Here is a 20,235-nt window from a genome sequence, read left to right on the forward strand (position 1 = left end):
TGCCTCAGCCTCCCAAGTAGCTGGGATTACAGGTATGCTCCATCACACCCGGCTCATTTTGTATTTTTTGTAGAGATCGTATTTCTCCATGTTAGTCAGGCTGGTCTCAAACTCCCGACCTCAGGTGATCCACCCGCCTCAGCCTCCCAAAGTGCTGGGACTACAGGCATGAGCCACCGTGCCCAGCAATTTTTTTTTTTTTTTTTTTAGAGACAGTCTCACTCTGTCACTCAGGCTGGAATGCAGTGGTGTGACCATGGCTCATTATGGCCCTGACCTCTCAGGCTCAAGTGATCCTCTAGCCTTAGCCTTCTGAGTAGCTGAGACTACAGGTTTACCAGGCTAAATCTTGTATTTTTGTAGAGACGGGGTTTTTCCATGTTGCCCAGGCTGGTCTTGAAATCCTAGGCTCAAGTGATTCTCCCACCTTGTTGGAATAATAGGCATGAGCCACTGTGCCTGGCCCAAAATTAATAGTTTTTGAGACCAACTCGTTGCCACACTAAAAGCTCATCTGTCACCTAGCCCTAATGAGTTAGAAGGGCATTCAGAGAATGGCATGTACTTGGATTGCTTCACTGCTTCAACACTGCCACTTAAGGGCATATTAACTATTGTCCAGTGTACTGGGTGTGTACAGTGCTAATTTGTGGCTTTTTTTTTTTTTTTGAGACGGAGTCTCGCTCCTGTTGCCCCAGCAGGAGTGCAATCGTGCAATCTTGGCTCACTGCAACCTCCGCCTCCTGGGTTCAAGCGATTCTCCTGCCTCAGCCTCCCGAGTAGCTGGGACTGCAGGAGCCTGCTACCACGCCCGGCTAATTTTTGTATTTTTAGTAGAGGCGGGGTTTCACCATATTGGCCAAGCTGGTCTCGAACTCCTGACCGTGTGATCCGCCTGCCTCGGCCTCCCAAAGTGCTGGGATTACAGGCATGACCCACCGCGCCTGGCCTAATTTGTGGCTTTTTAAGAGAACTGATTTCTTTTCCTTTTGTTTTTGCCGCAGGGTCTCATTTTCACCTAGGCTGGAATCCAGTGGCACGATCTTGGCTCACTGCAACCTCTGCCTCCCAGGTTCAGGGATGCTTGCACATCAGCCTTCCGAGGAGCTGGGACCACAGACGTGTACCACCACAGCTGGCTAATTTTTTTGTATTTTTTGTAGAGATCGGGTCTCACCACGTTGCCCAGGGTAGTATCGAACTCCTGGACTCAAGCAATCCACCCACCACCTTGGCCTCCCAAAGTGTTGGGATTACACGCGTGAGCCACTGCACCTGGCTAAAAGAACTGATTTCTGAGCATAGTCTGTGCCCTAAACAATTTTTACATGCTGATGGAATGCTATTTTTTCAGATGACCACCAAGTTCCACTCTAGCAGATATTAGAGTAGATCTGTGGATGGACATTCAGGATCCTTTTTTTTAAGGGTCTCGATATATTGCCCAGGCTGGTCTTGAACTCCTGGGCTCAAGAGATCTGCCCACCTCAGCCTCCCAAAGTGCTAAGATTACAGGCATAAGCCACCACGCCCGGCATCAACATCCTTTCTAACTTCCTTCTGGAAACTAAAAAGTACATTTCCCAGACTCTTTACAATTCAGTTTCCCCATGTGAAATGTGGCCTATCAATGAGATGTTCTGTGAGATCTGGAAAGCAGAAATGAGGTGGGAACCATCTTTCTTCTGTTTTGGCTGTTAATGCTGGCAAGCACATTTATGGAAACATTGTATTTTTTTCTCATAGCAGCATTCCAGTGTCAAAAGCTTCATGATTGTCAAGAGACAAACATGGTGAAGACAGGAGTCACTATTTGGTAGGAGTTCAGGGGAAGTTCAGGGGTAGCAGGGTTCTTTCCTTTTATTTATTTATTTTCAGAGGCAGGGTCTCACTCTGTCATCCAGGATGAAGTGCTGAAGTGCAGTGGTGCACTCATAGCTCACTGTAAACTCGAACTCCTAGGCTCAAGGGGATCCTCCCACTTTGGCCTCTCAAAGTGCTGGATTACACTGTGCACGGCCTATAGCAGTTAGTCGACCCTTAAATTACACTAGCAATGTCATTGGCAGCCTCCTGATTCCCTCCCTGGGGGGCCTGTTGGGCAGTCTTTTTTTTTTTTTTTTTGAGGCGGAGTTATACTCGTTGCCCAGGCTGGAGTGCAATGGTGTGATCTCGGCTCACCGCAACCTCTACCTCTCAGGTTCAAGCGATTCTCCTGCCTCAGCCTCCCAAGTAGCCGGGATTACAGGAATGTGCCACCATGCCTGGCTAATTTTTATGTTTTTAGTAGAGACGGGGTTTCACCATGTTGACCAGGCTGGTCTCGAACTCCTGACCTCAGGTGATCCGCCCGCCTCAGCCTCCCAAAGTGCTGGGATTACAGGCATGAGCCACAGCACCCAGCGAGGTGTTTTGTTTTGTTTTGTTTTGAGACAGAGTCTCGCTCTGTCCTCCAGGCCGGAGTGCAGTGACGTGATCTCAGCTCACGGCAACCTCTGCCTCCTGGGTTCAAGTGATTCTGTCTCTGCCTCTGGAGTAGCTGGGACTACAGGCGCGGGCCACCATACCCGGCTAATTTTTGTATTTTCAGTAGAGATGAAGTTTCACCATATTGGCCAGGCTGGTCTCGAACTCCTGACCTCATGATCTGCCTGCCTCGGCCTCCCAAAGTGCTGGGATTACAGGCATGAGCCACGGTGCCTGGCCCCAGCCAGGTATTTCTTTTTATCAATGTGAGCATGGACTAATGCAGGGACAATCATAATACCTATAGCTTATAGAGCTGCGAGATGGAGAAAATTAGAAGATAATCCAAGCAACATGCTTGTAACAGTGCCTGGCTTATAACAAGCCCTTGATAAATGTCAGCTATTATTATTATTATTAATTATCTAAACATTTAAAAACACTGCTTTCAATGAGTACAAAATGTAAACACTTTAGAATTTTATTACCACACATTTTGTCTTACACAAATGGGGATACAGAAAGGAGGCTCACACCTGTAATCCTAGCACTTTGGGAAGCTGAGGCGGGTTTATCACCTGAGGTCAGGAGTTCAAGACCAGCCTGGCCAACATGGCGAAACCCCGTCTCTACTAAAATACAAAAGTTAGCCGGGCATGATGGCGGGTGCCTGTAATCCCAGCTACTCGGGAGGCTGAGATGGGAGAATCACTTGAACCCTGGAGACGGTGGTTGCAGTGAGCCGAGATCGCACCACTCCACTCCAGCCTGGGCGGCTGAGTGAGACTCTGTCTCAACACAAAAACAAAAACAAAAAAATGTGGATACAGAAAAAAAAAGTTTTTTGACTGCTTTCATCATATTCGTGTACCTAGAGAGAGTGAGAGCGATCATTTCAAAACTACATGTGTACCTGGGAATAGCAACCCTCTACTCCAACTAGTCAACTGTAGACCTCACCTTAAGGAAGGATTATTCTTTTTTTTTTTTTAATTTGAGACAGAGTCTAGCTCTGTTGCCCAAGCTGGAGTGCAGTGGTGCAATCTCGGCTCACTGCAACCTCTACCTCCCAGGTTCAAGTGATTCTACTGTCTCAGCCTCCCAAGTAGCTGGGATTACAGATGTCCGCCACCATGCCCAGCTAGTTTTTGTATTTTTAGTAGAGACAGGGGTTTCACTGTTTTGGCCAGGCTGGTCTCGAACTCCTGACCTCATGATCCACCTGCCTCGGCCTCCCAAAGTGCTGGGATTACAAGCGTGAGCCACCCCACATCTAGTCTTTTTTTGTTTTTTTTTTTTTGCTTTGTTTGTTTGTTTTTTGTTTTAGACAGAATCTTTCTCTGTTGCTCAGTCTGGAGTGCAGTGGTGAGATCACAGCTCACTGCAGCCTTGACCTCCCCAGGCTCAAGTGATCCTCCCACCTCAGCCTTCCGAGTACAAGTGTGTGCCAAATTATTCTTGAGAAACCACTTTTGCCTTTTTTTCTTTTTTTTTTTTTTTTTTTTTTTTTTGAGATACAGACTTGCTCTGTCGCTCAGGCTGGAGTGCAGTGGTACGACTTCAGCTTACTGCAACCACCACCTCCTGGGCTCAAGTGATTCTCCTGCCTCAGGCTCCCAAGTAGCTGGGATTACAGGCATGCGCCACCACACCCAGCTAATTTTTGTATTTTTAGTAAAGACAGGGTTTCACTATGTTGGTCAGGCTGGTCTCAAACTCCTGACCTCAAGTGATCCACCCACCTCAGCCTCCCAAAGTGCTGGGATTACAGGCATGAGCCATTGCACCTGGCCAATTTTTGCCATTTTTCCATTCAATCGTTACCTCATTAATCATGCTCTATCAACCTGGGTGTTTGTTACTCAAACTAAGAAAATGTTACCACAGAAGCAATTGCCTGAGAATGAGACCTATAACCTAAAATAAGATTTGCAACCTAAAAGTGTATGTTTCAATGTTGCTGAGTACAGTGGCTCAAACCTGTAGTCCCAGCTACTCAGGAGGCTAAGGCAGGAGGGAGGATCCCTTGAGCCCAGGAGTTCGAGGCTGCAGTGAGTGATGCTCATGCCACTGCACTCTAGCCTGGGCAACAGGGCAAGACTCCATCTCTATTAAAAAAAAAAAAAAGAAAAGAAAATTTAAGTGTTTATACTTAGAATACTATTCTAATGTATATATTTAAAAAGTCATGGATAAAATTATGGCTTAGTTTGGTTTGCTGAAGTATCTTCTGGTGATGAAAAATACATTGCAGATTTTGGAATAAAACTTCCCCCAGCCAGGCATGGTAGCTCATATCTATAATCCTAGCACTTTGGAAGGCCCAGGCAGGAGGATCACTTGAGCCCAGGAGTTCGAGACCAGCCTGGGCAACATGGCGAGACCTCGTCTCTACAAATTATTAAAAAATTAGCCAGGCGTGTGGTAGTATATGCCTGTGGTCCCAGCTACTCAGTAGGCTGAGGTGGGAGGATCACTTGAGCCTGAGAGGCTAAGGCTGCAGTGAGCTGTGATTGTGCCACTGCACTCCAGCCTGGGCAACAGGGCAAGACCCTGTCTCAAAAACAAAAACAAAAAACTTCCCCCAGATATTCTGGATATGTAAGAATTTTATGTTGGACCTAGTCCAACAGTGCCAGGGAGACAGAGGGAACTGAGGGTGACATAAGGCATCTGCTATGCCCTCCGTGTTTCACATGCTGCTGAGAGCCACAGGATTCAAAGCAATGGAGGTTTTCTGAAGGGTCAGAAAAACAGCCGAAAGAAAACAACTTCATCTTTTGATACAATCATTAATTTTACATTGTTCTGAACTCCACAGCAGTATATTTTCCTTTTTTAAATTCTTGAGACAAGGTCACACCAGTCTGAAGTGCAGTGGTACGATCTTGGCTCACTGCAGCCTTGGCCTCCGGGGCTCAAGTGATCCTGCTTCAGTCTCCCACATAGGTGCACCACCATGTCTGGCTCTTTCTATATTTTAACAGAAAAATCTTTTATTCTTTTTTTTTTTTTTTTTTTTTTTTTTTGAGACAGAGTCTCACTCTGTTACCCAGGCTGGAGTGCAGCAGCATGATCTTGGCTGACTGCAACCTACCACTCCTGGGTTCAAGTGATTCTCGTGCCTCAGCCTCCTGAGTAGCTGGGATTACAGGCACACACCACCACACCTAGCTAATTATTATATTTTTAACAGAGACAGGGTTTCGCCATGTTGGCCAGGTTGGTCTCAAACTCCCGGCCTCAAGTGATCTGCCTGCCTTGGCTTCCCAAAGTGCTGGGATTACACGTGTGAGCCACTGTACGTGGCACTTTTATTCTATTTTTATGAGAAGGGCAGATACTCAAATTGGCAGGTGAAACGCATTTATTCAAGACATATTTATTGAGCAACTACCCTATACCAGACTATACCTGGTCCTGAGAATATAGAGGTGATGAAATGTCAAAGGTCAGTGCTCACTTTCAAGCAGCTCACTGTCTATTAGGAGAGAGAGAGAGTCAGAGACAGGAAGAGAAAAGCCTTCTAGACAAAGTGACAATACAATGAAGAAAATACTCATAGTAGAAGGGAGCTATAAAACAAAGAAAGCAAATGATTGTACCCGGGAGTATTAAGAAACATTTCCAAAAGGCTCAATGTTTAGGTTGGGTCTTGAAGGATGAAAAGTTTCTACATGAGAAAGAGGGCAAAGGGCATTCTAGCCAGAGAGAACACCAAATGGGAAGGCAAAAACAGCATATTAAACAGCATGGCCTCCTAGGGGATGGTAAGAAGTTTGCTATAGCTAGAGACTGCGGGCCTATGGAAGGATGGCAGAAGATGAAACTAGAAAAGTATGTAAGAGCTAGATCTTGGAAGCCTCTCCAGTTTTGTGGGTTCTGAGGCACTTCTGAAGGATTTTAAAAATAAGAAACACAGGATTATAGGTCTACCAATCATTAGCCGTGTGACTTCGTCAAGTTACTTAACTCTAAGCATTGGTTTCCTTTTTGTAAAATGAGGTTATTGACTGTTAAGAGGCTCTAAGGAAGTCTGTTAAGAAGATTAAATAAGATAATCGCTAAAATAAATAAGATTAAATAAGACAAATAGAAATAAGCACATGAAGAGATGTTTAGCATCATTAATCATTAGAGAAATGCAAACCAAAATCACAATGAGATACTACCTCACACCCACTAGGATAGTTTGCTACAATAATTTTTTAAAATTTTTTTCTTCTTCCTTTTCTATATTTTCTTTTTTTTCCATGTTTTTCCAGAGATACAATAATTTTTTTAAAAACATGAAAATACTAAGTGTTAGCCAGAGTATAGATAAATGAGAACGTTCACACACTGCTGGTGGAAATATAAAATGGTACAGTGACTTTGGAAAACAGCCTGGGAGTTCTTCAAATGATTAAACATGGAGTTATCATATGACCCAGCAATTTCACTCCTAGGTATATATTCAAGAGTAATGAACACATATGTCTACACAGAAACTGATATATGAATGTTTATAGTAGCATTATGTGTAACAGCTAAGACGTGGAAACAATCCAAATGTCCACCGATGGACAGATGGGTAAACAAAATGTGGTATACCCATACAGTGGAATGTAACTTGGCCATGAAAAGAATGAAGTACTGATATGGTCATGCGCCGCATAATATTTTGGTCAACAACTGACTACATATACGACGGTGGTCCCATAAGATTATAATAACATATTTTTATTGTACCTTTCCTGTGTTTGTTTATTTATTTATTTATTTATTTTTGGAGACAAAGTCTTGCTCTATCCCCCAGGCTGGAGTGCAGTAGCACGATGTTGGGTCACTGCAACCTTCGCCTCCTGGGTTAAAGCAGTTCTCCTGCCTCAGCCTCCTGAGTAGCCAGGATTACAGGCACCCACCACCATGACTGGATAATATTTGTATTTTTAGTAGAGACGGGGTTTTGCCATGTTGGCCAGGTTTGTCTTGAACTCCTGACCTCAGGTGATCCACCCACCTTGGCCTCCCAAAGTATTGGGATTACAGGTGTCAGCCACTGTGCCCAGCTTTCCTGTGTTTAGATATGTTTAGATACACAAATACTTACCATTGTTTTACAAATGCCTACAGTATTATGCTATACAGGATTGTAGCCTAGGAGCTATAGGCTATACCATACAGCCTAGGCGTGTAGTAGGCTATATCAGCTAGGTTTGTGTAAGTACATTCTATGATGTTCACACAACAACAAAAATCACCTAACAACACATTTCTCAGAACATATCCCCATCATTATGTGACATATGACTGTATATACTACAACATGGGTGAACCTTAAAAACCTCATGCTGGCTGGGAACAGTGGCGTGAGCCTGTAGTCCCAGCTATTTGGGAGGCTGAGGCAGAGGACTGGTTGAGCCCAGGAAGTCAAGGATGTAGTGAGCCAGGATTACGCCACCACAATCCAGTATGGGTGACAGTGAGACCCTGTCTCTAAAAAACAAACAAGTCCGGGCGCGGTGGCTCACGCCTGTAATCCCAGCACCTTGGGAGGCCGAGGCGGGTGGATCATGAGGTCAGGAGATCGAGACCATCCTGGCGAACACGGTAAAACCCCGTCTCTACTAAAAATACAAAAAAACTAGCCGGGCATGGTGGCGGGTGCCTGTAATCCCAGCTACTCGGGAGGCTGAGGCAGGAGAATGGCATGAACCCGGGAGGCAGAGCTTGCAGTGAGCTGAGATCGCGCCACTGCACTCCAGCCTGGGTGACAGAGTGAGACTTTGTCTTAAAAAAAAAAAACAAAAAACTCATGCTAAGTTACAGAAACTAGTCATAAAAAATATATATATTTTATTTATGATTTTATTCACATGAAATGCCGAGAATGGGTAGATCCACATAGGAAGTAGATGAGGGGTTATCAGGAGCTAGGGAGACATGGGAATAGGAGTGACTGTTAACAGGCATGGGGTTTCTTTATGCAAATGATGAAAATGTTCTGCAGTTAAGAGGGTCGTGATGGTTGCACAATTTTGTGACCATATCAAAAAACTGAATCGTACACTTTAAAAGGGGTAAATTTTATGGTATAAGAGTTACATCTCAGGCCAGGCGCAGTGGCTCACACCGGTAATCCCAGCACTTTGGAAAGCCGAGGCGGGTGGATTACGTGAGGTCAGGAGTTTGAGACCAGCCTGACCAACATGGTGAAACCCCGTCTCTACTAAAAATACAAAAAATTAGCCGGGCATGGTGGCAGACACCTGTAATCCCAGCTACTTGAGAGGCTGAGGTAGGAGAATTGCTTGACCCTGGGAGGCAGAGGTTGCAGTGAGCCCAGATCACACCATTGCACTCCAGCCTGGGCAACAAGAGTGAAACTCCATCTCAAAAAAAAAAGTTATATCTCAAAAAACAATAGGAATTGTCCTATACATTGGGGTCAGTTACAACCTGATATTCACATTGAAAGGATTTTAACATAACATGCATTCACAGTAGTACTCTTGAGTCATCAAAAAAGGTTTAAGTTATTTTCAGAATTATGTGATTAGGTCATGGAAATGGGTAATACATTTCAGATTTTCTTCTTTCAGTAGAGTGACTTTATACATTGAAACAGCAAGTTAGATCAATTTATGTGGGACATCCAAAATCCAAATGGAAACAAATTTTAAATATCTGTAAGAGTTAAATATTATAATAGTCCCAAGAATATAACAGAATTCAAGATTTCCATCAAGTTCAATGATCTTTAAAAAGGTGGTTGGGAAAGACAATTACACATTTTAGGAACCATTAAGTTCGAAGGTCTTTGGAATAGAAGCAAATGACATGTATTTCTATGAGTAGACTGAAGATTTAAGTAGCAAGTGTAACTTGAACTAAGGTTGTGGTTGAGAAGATCAACTTTTTTTTTTTTTTTTTGAGACGGAGTCTTGCTCTGTCGCCCAGGCTAGAGTGCAGTGGCGCGATCTCAGTTTACTGCAACCTCTGCCTCCCAGGTTCAAGCGATTCTCCTGCTTCAGCCTCCTGAGTAGTTGTGATTACAGGTGCCTGCCACTGCGCCCTGCTAATTTTTGTATTTTTAGTAAAGATGGGGTTTCACCATCTTGTCCAGGCTGGTCTCGAACTCCTGACCTCGTGATCCACCCCCGCCCCTTGGCCTCCCAAAGTGTTGGAATTACAGGTGTGAGCCACCACACCCGGCTGAGAAGATCAACTCTTTTAAGATATATAGTCATTAATCTAAAATTTAATGTGTCCCACCAGGGTCAGCAAAACTAATCTTGTCAGCCTGCTTAGCAAACATTCCTGAGTCATAAAGAACTTCAGCTAACTAGAGTGGTAATTGTATTCCTTGATGGATAAATGATCCTTTAGCTTTGGGAAGATTTAGAATTAAGTACAGATGCTCCTCAACTTACGATGGGGTTACATCCCAATAAACCTATTTTAAGTTGAAAACATTGTAAGTTTAAAATGCATTTAATACCCCATTAAACCCACTGTAAAGTCAAAAAATCGGTAAGTCAAGCCATTGTAAGTCCGTGATCGTCTGTATTAAAAACATTTAAGAGCTATGGTTTGAACATTTGTGTCCCCTCCAAAATTCACGTTGAAACTTCATCCCCATTGCAACAGTATCACCTTTAGGAGGTGACTGGGCCACGAAGACTCTGCCCTCTTGCATAGAATTAGTGCCCTTATAAAAGGACCTGAGGGAGTAAGTTTGGCCCCTTTTGCCCTTCCATCCCCTCTGCCACGTGAGGACACAGCAGTCCTCCCCCATCCAGAGGATGCAGCAACACAGTGCCATCTTGGAAGCAAAGAGCAGCCCTCATTAGACACCAAACTGCCTGGACTTCCTGGCCTCCAGAAGTGTGAGAAATAAATTTCTGTTCTTTATAATTACCCAGTCCCAAAGTATTTTTATAGCTGCACAAATGGCCTGAGACAGAAAAGATTTAGAGTTAATAAAAACACTTAACAGAATCAAAACTATAGTTGGGGAAATCCTCATTGAGAAGATGGCATTTGGGTAAAGTCCAAAGGAAGTAAGAGAGTCATGTGGGTGTCTGGGGGAAGAATATTTCAGGCAAAGGGAACAGCAAGTGCAAAGGCCCTGAACTGAGCAGGCAAGGAGGCATGGGGGAAGCAATAGGATGTGGAGTCAGAAAGGGAAAGCAGATCATGAGAGAAGTAGGACATGGTGAGACCAGGTGCTTGTAAGGCTGCATAGACTATTATGGAGCTTTTGGCTTTTAAACTGCGTAAGATGGGGCGCCACTGACCAATTTTGAGCAGAAAAGTGACAAAAGCTTCATTCAAGGGAATCAAACACATCAAATCCTTTAAATATGATTAACATATCGTTGTGTCACTGAGTTAAGTCTATTAGACATAGTTTTATCTAAAACTTAGATTTAAATGACATATGATGAATCAATATTACTCTATCTTACAAAGTTTTTGATGGCCCCAAATCATTATCAACAGCAAAGCTGGTGATTTCAGGGCTAGGAGATAAGGGTTAGTGGCGTGGCCTCCTTCCTGGAGTCCCTACTCATTATGCCTCCTGCTGACATTTTAGAGCACAATCCACCCCGATACCCATTTGGTCAAGGGCCCTAAGCCAGATTCTCACTTCCCAGTTGCCACCTGTGTGGCCAGAGAGGTTCCCAGGAATAAAGACATCTGATCTCTGCTTATCAGTGAGGGGCTCTTGCTCCAGTCTACAAACGCATCCGTACCTGAGGCATGGAGGAGATAAGACTGGAGTAGAAGCTTGCTGAGGATTTTGGAGGCTTTCCTGAAAAAGATCAGTTAAGGTTTTTAGAGCAGGGGAGCGCTGTGTAAGACTGGCCCTTCTAAAGACTCCTCTGGAGGTGCCTTAGGAGGGAAGGCAGGGCGGGAACAGGAGGCCCTGGGCGGCTATGGTCACCCTGGCCTAGAGGTGAAACGCCATGCTTCATAAGTGTTCCCTCATCTGCAAAGCGGAATTACCATCAGCCTGACTAGGTGGTTGTTTTATGTGAAATTAAGTGAAATAATTCATATAGGTGAAAGCACTCCATTTAAAGTTGTGCAACTATAAAGGTTTATCAAGCATAGAGGTGATACTGACGTGTATGGTTAGAACCCCACCAGGTGTGTGTGAATCTACCGCTTCCAAACGCGTCTTAGAATGATGTGGATGGAGTAGGGCCATTGGAACAATCAGCGATAAATAAGCGCATCTGAAGGGGAAGGGAACAAGCCGCTGACTAACTCACAAAAGAGGCGGTCCGCATGGGTAGAGATGAGCATGTAAGGTTCCGTCCAGAAGCAAATAGTTGGAGCTCAACATTGGTTAGGCGCGGTGAGTTCGCCCTCGGTTCTAAGCCCAGATGTCGCATCTTGACATAAAACCAAGGATGGAGGCTGCACCGAGAAACTCGGGCTACTGCCCTGGGAGCCAGGTTCCCCGGCAGCGCCCCTGGCCGCGCCCGCAGAGACTCCGGCCCCGGCCTTGCCCTGCCCTCCCCGCGCGCCCCCGCGGCGGCCGCCCGTCTTTGCTCCGCGCAGCCCGAGCCCCTCCAGAGTCCGCGGCGCCCGACGGCTCCAGACACGCCCGGCGCCGTCCCCGCCGCCTTCCCGCCGTCGCCGCCAGGAGGCTCCGCGCGCCTTCCCGCCTTTCCCCGGGCCGGGCCGGGCGGCGAGGCGGGCGCGGGCGGCGACGGCGCGGCCATTGTCCCGCAGCCCCTCCCGGGCGCGCAGGAAGGGCCGGCCCCGCGGGCTGGGAGGCGCGGCCGGGCGCGGGGAGGGGCGGCCGGGAGCCGGTGCCCACCAACGCCCGCCGCCGCCCCGGGATGGGCCCGCTGCCGCCGCAGCCGCCCGCGCCTCCTCCGCGGCCGCCCACAGCCCCTCAGAGCCGGCGCCGCCGCCGCCGCCGCCGCCACTGCGCCCCGGGCTGCAAATGGCGCCCGCTCGCCTCGGCGCCTCCCGCCGCGCTCCCGGCCCGGGGACGTCTGGGGAAGGCGCGCCCGGGGCCCGCATCCCAGCACCTCCGCCGCCCGGGGCCGTCAGAGCCCGCGGCGCCTCCGCCCGCGGCCAGGCTCGCGGCGGGTCCCGGGCAGCCCCGACGCCCGCCCGCCCTCCGCCAGCGCCGCGCGCAGCCACTTACCGCGGGCCGCGGCGCACCGGCCGGTCGCGCGCGCGGGCCGAGGGAAGATTCCTGGTTCTCGGTTGGGGAAGGACCCCCTTTCGAGGCCGTTCCTTTGCGCCCTAAAACAAGTAGCCCCAACGTGAGAGAAACAAAAGGTATTTGCTGACGTGGGCGTTGGACAGAAACGCCCGAGGGCTGGGGACACAATTAAAGGGGCAACGCACAGATTTCAGGCACCAACCAGCAGCTTCGCCCACTCCCCCTGCCCTTGCCCACACCCGCTGCACGCTCCAGAGGCACCGGGGTGCCCAGATTCTCTAGCAGTTGACTGCGGATCATGATTTTAGTCAGGAGCTGAAATTTAAAATTGTACTTTACGTTGGGAAAGGCGCCTCCGGAGGGCAGAAGGGCTGGATTTCTAGGATCTGGGGAATTTGGTTTAGGAAAGAGGGAGGGACTTAGGCGTGCCCACAATTACTGTATAAGTACATGTGACATTATTGTACTTAAGTTTAGCAACGTCAAATGCAAAAGATTTCCACAGAATTTTCCCTTGTACTGAAGCAGTTATTTTAGTTGAGGATAACCTTTTCTAAACCTGTACAGGTCAGAAGCATTTCATTTGAAGAGGAAAACCCAGAGAGGCTGAGATAAGAGAACATAATTCTTAGTTAAGTCCAGAGAAGTATAAAATTAGTAAAAACAGCAAGTTCCGTCTTTTCCAATGCAAGCATTCATCGTACACCAAGCTTCCTCTGACAAATTTACGTCTCTAATATTTAGAGTACAGATATCAGGTTATACATTTGCTAAAATAGTAAATCAATGGATTTTCACTGTTACTGTAGAAGCATTACTTCTATAGTTTTCTAGTTCCTTATGCTGGGGTCAGGTACTGAAAAGTACTGTGTTATAGTAAAACTGGAGGGAAAAGGTTCAAATTATCAAAACTTGCGTTTAGCTTTTAATGGATTCCTCTCCTGTTCAAAATCATTCATATTGGACAGTTTGTAACTTTGATTTCAGGAATAATTAGCTATGCATTTGGAGGATACAAGATATTCACAATTGTCTCTTAATGTTACTTCTGTGTCACTGCAGAGGTGCTTTGCTATTTAGTTGCATTTCCTCACCTTCTGAATAGGTAAGTAGAAACATACTTGAAAACCATTAGGTGTCAGGTGTGTTGGATGTACTCAGATTACTCTGCTAGCGCCCCCATTGAGAATTCCCCCAGAAAGACCTGGACATGGTTATAGCCAAAGGTTTTATTTTAGCCTTAGTTAATTAAAACATGCAAAAGAGTTCCACAAACATATTCCTCAAGAGAGCACATCAGGTTGGTGATAAACTCTTTGTTGAGGCCGGGTGTGGTGGCTCACACCTGTAATCTCAGCACTTTGGGGGGCCGAGGTGGGCGGATCACAAGGTCAGGAGTTCGAGACCAGCCTGGCCAACATGGTGAAACCCCGTCTCTACTAAAAATACAAAAATTAGCTGGGCATGGTGGTGCGCGCCTGTAATCCCAGCTACTGGGGCAGCTGAACCAGGAGAATGGCTTGAACTCAGGAGGTGGAGGTTGCAGTGAGCCAAGATCGTGCCACTGCACTCCAGCCTGGGTGACAGAGCAAGACTCCATCTCAAAAACAAAAACAAAAACACATAACAAACAAAAATAACCTCTTTGTTGCAAGGAAGAGGTAATGAGAGTTTTGTCCCTCACCTTCATTCTCTTAGCTTTGGGAGCTCGTTTCTGTATGCTAGAGCTCCACCATTAACCAGTGCTAGTCTCTTAAACTCTGTCTCCCACCCCACCCAACCCCCATCCCTGTTTCCACCTATTCAGTTCAAATCTTCAGGAAGATAATCCATTCCAATTTTTTTTTTTTTTTTTTTTTTTTGTGGAGATGGAGTCTTGCTCTGTCACCCAGGCTGGAGTGCAATGATGTGATCTCGGCTCACTGCAACCTCCGCCTCCCAGGTTCAAGCAATTCTCTGCCTCAGTCTCCGGAGTAGCTGGGATTGCAGGTGCCCGCCACCACGCCCGGCTAATTTTTGTATTTTTAGTAGGGACAGGGTTTCACCAGGTTGCCAGGCTGGTCTTGAACTCCTGACCTCGTGATCCACCCGCATTGGCCTCCCAAAGTGCTGGGATTACAGGCATGAGCTACCGCACCTGGCCTCATTCCAATTTTAACAGTGCCTGCTAAGGGTAAAGTTTTTGCTCTAGGCTCTTGGAATGCAGTGGTGAGCAAAAAATTCACCAAGTCCCTGCTTTTATGGGATTTGCTGTCTAGTGGGGGAGACAGATGGTAATCAAATAAATGTATAATTTGAAAATTGGATAAGTGTGAAGGAAAGGTATGTCGTGTGATGAGAATATTGATGAAGTGGGGACCCCTCTCATGAGGGAGAGGGTTTGTGTAAGGAGGGCTTCCTTGAGGAGGTTATCTTGACTGGAAATCTGGAGTAGGAATTAACAGGCAAGCGTGTGAATGGTCAGGATCATTCCAGATAGAAGGAGCAAAATGGTGCTTGGTAGATGGGAATATAGCCTAAAAGGCTGATGAGACTGGAGTGCAACGTGAGGGGGAGAGACAAGAGATAAGACGGGAGAGGGAGGCAGGGGTCAGACCATCAGGGCCTTATGAGGCCAGGTTAAGAACTTTGGGAGCCATGAATGTGTTTTAAGCTACATGGGGTGTGTGTGCTATGATGAGGTAAGCATTTTGAAAAGATGACTGTGAAAGAGAAATTCGAGGGAAGGAAGAGTGGATCACAGTGGCCCAGCTAAGAGACGGTAGAATCTTGAAGTGGAGTGGAGGGAGGGAGAAGTGAGGAGATCAAGTGAGGTGGAGAGTTAAATATTGGAGATAATAGTTTGACTCTGGGAAATGAGGGAGAAGGAAGAGTCAAAGACAACTCCCAGCCTTTTGGAACTGGACAGATGGTGGTTCTGTTCACTGAGAGAGAAAGGACTAGAAGGCCAGAATTTTTAAAATTTTTAAATTAAAAAAAAATTCCTACTTGAACCCAGGAGGTGGAGGTTGCAGAGAGCTGAGATCATGCCACCGTACTCCAGCCTGGGCAACAGAGTGAGACTCCGTCTGAAAAAAAAAAAGAAAAGAGAAATTTTATCATCAAAGTCATATAGGTGGGATGGGAATTAAAACTATGGATATGGATAGAGAGAGAATATAAAATGAGAAGAAAAGAAGGCTTAGGACCAAACATTGAGCTACTTCCTCATCTAGTGGGTGGTTAGAGGAAGGTGAAATTGCAAATGAGCGTGAGAAGACTGGAGAGGAAGGAAGAGACCTGGGATACTGTGGTGGCATAAAAACCAAAAGAAGGGTCCAGACACAGTGGCTCATACCTGTAATGCCAGCACTTTGGGAGGCTGAGGCAGGAGGTTGGCTTGAGGCCAGGAGTTCCAGACCAGCCTGGGCAACATAACGAGACCCGATCTCTACAAAAAAATGAAATAAATTAGCTGGGGTTGGTTGTTTGTGCCTGTAGTCTTAGCTACTTAGGAGGCTGAGGTGGGAGGATCGCTTGAGTCCAAGAGCTTTAGGCTGCAGCGAGCCATGATAGCATCACTACACTCCAGCCTGGGTGACAGAGTGAGAACTCAACTATAAAAATAAGGAAAAAGGGAAGAATTGGGCAGTAGTGCTAAATATTGCTCAGAGAACAAATCTAAAAGAAAATGTCCATTACATTTAACAAGTTGGAGATCATTGACTTCAGAGAACATGATTAAGCTTAAAAGATGGGATGGATTTCCAGATTAGAGGAATAAGTGGAGGATGAAGGAATAGAGATGATGAGAACAGACAGTTCCTCTCAGAAACTGGTTTATAAAGGGGATGTTCCAGTTATTTTTACTGTGTAATAAACCAAACCAAACTTACTTAGTAGTAGAAAACCGAAGCTATTTTATTATGCTCCTGGATTCTATGGGTCAGGTCACAGCAGGGATGGCTTGTTTTTTTTTTTTCCTGTTGTCTGGAGCCTTAGCTGGGAAGACTTAAATGACTGGGGGTGACTTGAACTACTAGGAACTGGAATCATCTGCAGGTTTCTTCGCTCAAAGGTTTGGCACCTCAGCTGGGATCACTCGAAGGTTGGCTCAGCTGAGATTGTCATCTAGAGCACCTACCCATGACCTCTCTGTGGGGCTGGGGCTTCCTGCAGCATGGCAGCTGGGTTCTGAGAGAGTGTGTCCAAGACAGGTAGGAGGGAGCTGCATGACTTTTTCTGCCTATCTATGGAAGTTGTCCCAGCCTACTAAGATTCAAGCAGAAGGGGGACATAGTTGCTATCTCTAATGGAAAGAATGTCACAGAATTTGGGGTCATGTTTTAGAATTATTACAGGCAAAGAGAGATGGTGGTAGCTAGAAGGGGATATGTGTAAAAGAATTTTTTGTTTGTTTGTTTGTTTGAGATAGCTGTCGCTCAGGCTGGAGTGCAATGGCATGAACACGGTTCACTGCAGCCTTGACCTCCTAGGGTCAAGCAATCTTCCTGCCTCAGCCTCCCAAGTAGCTGGGACTACAGGTGCACACCACCATGCCTAATTTTTTAATTTTATGTAGAGATGGGGATCTCCCTATGTTGCTCAGGCTGGTCCCAAACTCCTAGGCTCAAGCAATCCTCCCACCCCAGCCTCCTGAAGTGCTGGGATTACAGGTGTGAGCCACCAAGCCCGGCCAGTAATTTATTATACAGCAATAGATCACTTATACAGATTGTGGTACCTAGAAGTGTTGCCATAACAGAAACCTGAAAATGTGACTTTGGAACTAGACAGTGGGTTGAAGGGCTTTGAGGTGTTAGTGAAAGCTTGAAGAATCTTCTAAAAAAATAGACAACTTCTGTCAGGTGCAGTGGCTCATGCCTGTAATCCCAGCACTTTGGGAGGCCAGAGTGGGTGGATCACTTGAGGTCAGGAGTTCAAGACCAGCCTGGCCAACATGGTGAAACCCCATCTCTACCAAAAATATAAAAATTAGCCAGGGCATGGTGGCAGATGCCTGTAATCCCAGGTACTTGGGAGGCTGAGGCCAGAGAATCACTTGAACCCAAGAGGCGGAGGTTGCAGGGAGCTGAGATTGCGCCATTGCACTCCAGCCTTGGTGACAGAGTGAGACTCCGTTTAAAAAAAAAAAGACAACTTCTAATGATCTTTGAGGAAGATGCAAGTGAGGACTTACAGAAAAATCTACAAATCTTATGGAAAACTAGAGGAAAGGCAGTCCTTGATAGGTATTGGTTGGGAGTGAGGGGGGAAGCAACACAGTTGTCTGCAATAAGGTGAAAAGTAGAAAATATTTGAACTTGGTGATCTACCTAAGAAAGTTGAACTTGGTGATCTAGCTATAAAGCTTCCTCCCAGAGTGTCGAAGGAAACAGGTGGTTTCTCCTTGCTGCTCATAGTAAAATGTGAGAGGAGAGAGATAAGCTAAAGGAAGGACTGTTAGACAAAAGGAAGCCAAAGTTTGCTGGCTTGGAAAATTCCAGGCTCTTAAGGTAGCAAATGATGATACGATTAAGAAATGACTTCTGAGCAAAGTTTAAATTCAGAGTAATGTCAGCAAAACAAGTCTAAAGATGAAGTCGAGGATGTGGCTGTAAGATCCTTCGTTAAGTTTTCAGAAAGATCATAGATGGTACTTTAGAATACCATTCAGTTAGATAAAAAGTTCTCTGAAGAATTTAAGAGACTGGGTGCGGTGACTCACACCTGTAATTCCACACTTTGGGAGGCCGAGGCGGGAGGATTGCTTGAGTCTGGGAGTTTGAGACCAGCCTAGGCAACATAGTGAGACCTCATCTCCACAAAAAAATTTAAAAATTTAAATAAATAAATAAATAAAAATAAAGAATGTAAGCATGTGACTTATAGATCGTCTCAATCAAACAGTAGAACTTCTAAGAAGCTTAAGGGGGCTGGGCACAGTGGTTCACGCCTGCAGTCTCAGTACTTTGGGAGGCCAAGGCAGGCAGATTGCTTGAGGCCAGGAGTTCGAGACTAGCCTGAGCAACATAGTGAGGCCCTGTCTCTACAAAAACAAACAAACAAACAAACAAAATTAACGGGACCTGGTGGCTCATGCCTCTAGTCCCAGTTACTCAGGAGGCTTGAGGTTTGAGTCCAGGCAAGCTTAAGGACTGTCCCTCAGCAGAGGCCCAAGGTAGAGAAGAGCTTTTCTCGAAGAGATTTTTGGGGGTGTCTTTTGTCTAATGGAGTGAACCCCAAGAAGATTCACAAGACACCTACTATGTTTCAAAGAGAGTGTTCAGAGCTGGGCACGGTGGCTTGTGCCTGTAATCCCAGCACTTTGGGAGGCCAAGGCAGGAGGATCATTTGAGTCCAAGAGGTCGAGACCAGCCTGAGCAACATAGTGAGACCCCATCTCTACAAAAAATAAAAAATAAAGAACAATTACCCAGGCGTGGTAGGATGCACCTGTGGTCCCAGCTACTCCAGAGGCTGAGGCAGGAGGTCAAGGCTGCAGTGAACCGTGATCACACCACTGCATGCCAGTTTGGGTGACAGAGTGAGACCCTGTCTCAAACAAATAAATAAATGAAATAACAATAAAGAAAGTGTTCAGACTAGTGTCAGGTTGGACTGAAATGGCCAGAGGCAGTACAAAATGATAGAAAATGGACCCCAAAAATTCTGGCAGGATACAATCTGTGAAAACTGCACAACTGTAAGTTAAGCCACCTTTCTTTTTTTTTTTTTTTTTTAATTTGAGACATGGTTTTGCTCTTGTTGCCCAGGCTGGAGTGCAATGGCACGATCTTGGCTCATCGCAACCTCCGCCTCCTGGGTTCAAGCTATTCTCCTGCCTCAGCCTCCTGAATAGCTGGGATTACAGGCACCCACCATCATGCCCGGTTTTTTTTGTTTTGTTTTGTTTTTGTATTTTTAGTAGAGACGGAGTTTCTCCATGTTGGTCAGGCTGGTCTCAAACTCCCGCCTCAGGTGATCCAAAATATGGGCCACCTTTCATGCAAAAGGAAGGGTGATTCAGAGAGGGCAGAAATAAGAGCCCAGAAGGCAGAACCAAAAGTCAGGAATAATTATTCCCAGGCCGTGGATCTTTTTTTTTTTTTTTTTTTGAGACGGAGTTTTGCTCTTGTTGCCCAGGCTTGAGTGCAGTGGCGCGGGGATTCAAGCGATTGTCGTGCCTCAGCCTCCTGAGTAGCTGGGATCACAGGCATGTGCCACCATGCCTGGCTAATTTTGTATTTTTGGTAGAGACGGGGTTTCTCCATGTTGGTCAGGCTGGTCTCAAACTCCGGACCTCAGGTGCTCCACCCGCCTCGGCCTGCCAAAGTGCTGGGATTACAGGCGTGAGCCACAGCACCCGGCCTAGGCCCTGGATCTTAATCAACGATTTCCAGCACTTGCCCAGTTGGATTTCAGAATTGCTATGGACCAGTGCTTCTTTTGTGCCTGAGTTTCCCCCCATTTTGAGGATTAATGTCTATTTTATTTTACTTTATTTATTTGAGACAGAGTTTCGCTCTTGTTGCCCAGGCTGGAGTGCAATGGCGTGATCTCGGCTCACTGCAACCTCTGCCTCCCAGGTTCAAGTGATTTTCTGGCCTCAGCCT

General features: G+C 46.2%; 1 protein-coding gene and 1 long non-coding RNA gene across 24 annotated transcripts in view; both read right to left on the minus strand.

The window, feature by feature from the left end:
• ZBTB8A (zinc finger and BTB domain containing 8A) overlaps positions 1 to 13,047 on the minus strand; it is a 67,309-nt gene extending 54,262 nt beyond the window's left edge. For 5 of the 23 annotated variants that reach the window (XM_009253059.4, XM_002811107.5, XM_054555453.2 and 2 more), the window contains exon 1: positions 12,620 to 13,023. Coding sequence is in view for 1 of the 23 variants with exons in the window: in XM_054555501.2 (XP_054411476.1) it covers positions 11,208 to 11,266; positions 11,730 to 11,803 (133 nt within the window). In the remaining 22 variants the exon portion in view is untranslated. Of the gene's footprint in view, positions 1 to 11,207; positions 11,267 to 11,729; positions 11,980 to 12,619 lie in introns of those variants that run through there. The other 18 variants (XR_008525229.1, XR_008525227.1, XR_010138493.1 and 15 more) reach the window with 15 other exon arrangements.
• Positions 13,048 to 15,628: 2,581 nt separating this feature from the next.
• LOC134760649 (uncharacterized) lies at positions 15,629 to 18,920 on the minus strand. The gene is made up of 3 exons (XR_010138496.1): positions 18,887 to 18,920; positions 15,978 to 16,070; positions 15,629 to 15,708 (listed from the first exon to the last, which is right to left on the minus strand). It is a non-coding gene; the product is annotated as an uncharacterized LOC134760649 (long non-coding RNA).
• Positions 18,921 to 20,235: the final 1,315 nt, after the last annotated feature.

The sequence above is a fragment of the Pongo abelii genome, chromosome 1 (genome assembly GCF_028885655.2).
Source record: "Pongo abelii isolate AG06213 chromosome 1, NHGRI_mPonAbe1-v2.0_pri, whole genome shotgun sequence".
In the NCBI taxonomy this organism is placed as follows: domain Eukaryota; kingdom Metazoa; phylum Chordata; class Mammalia; order Primates; family Hominidae; genus Pongo; species Pongo abelii.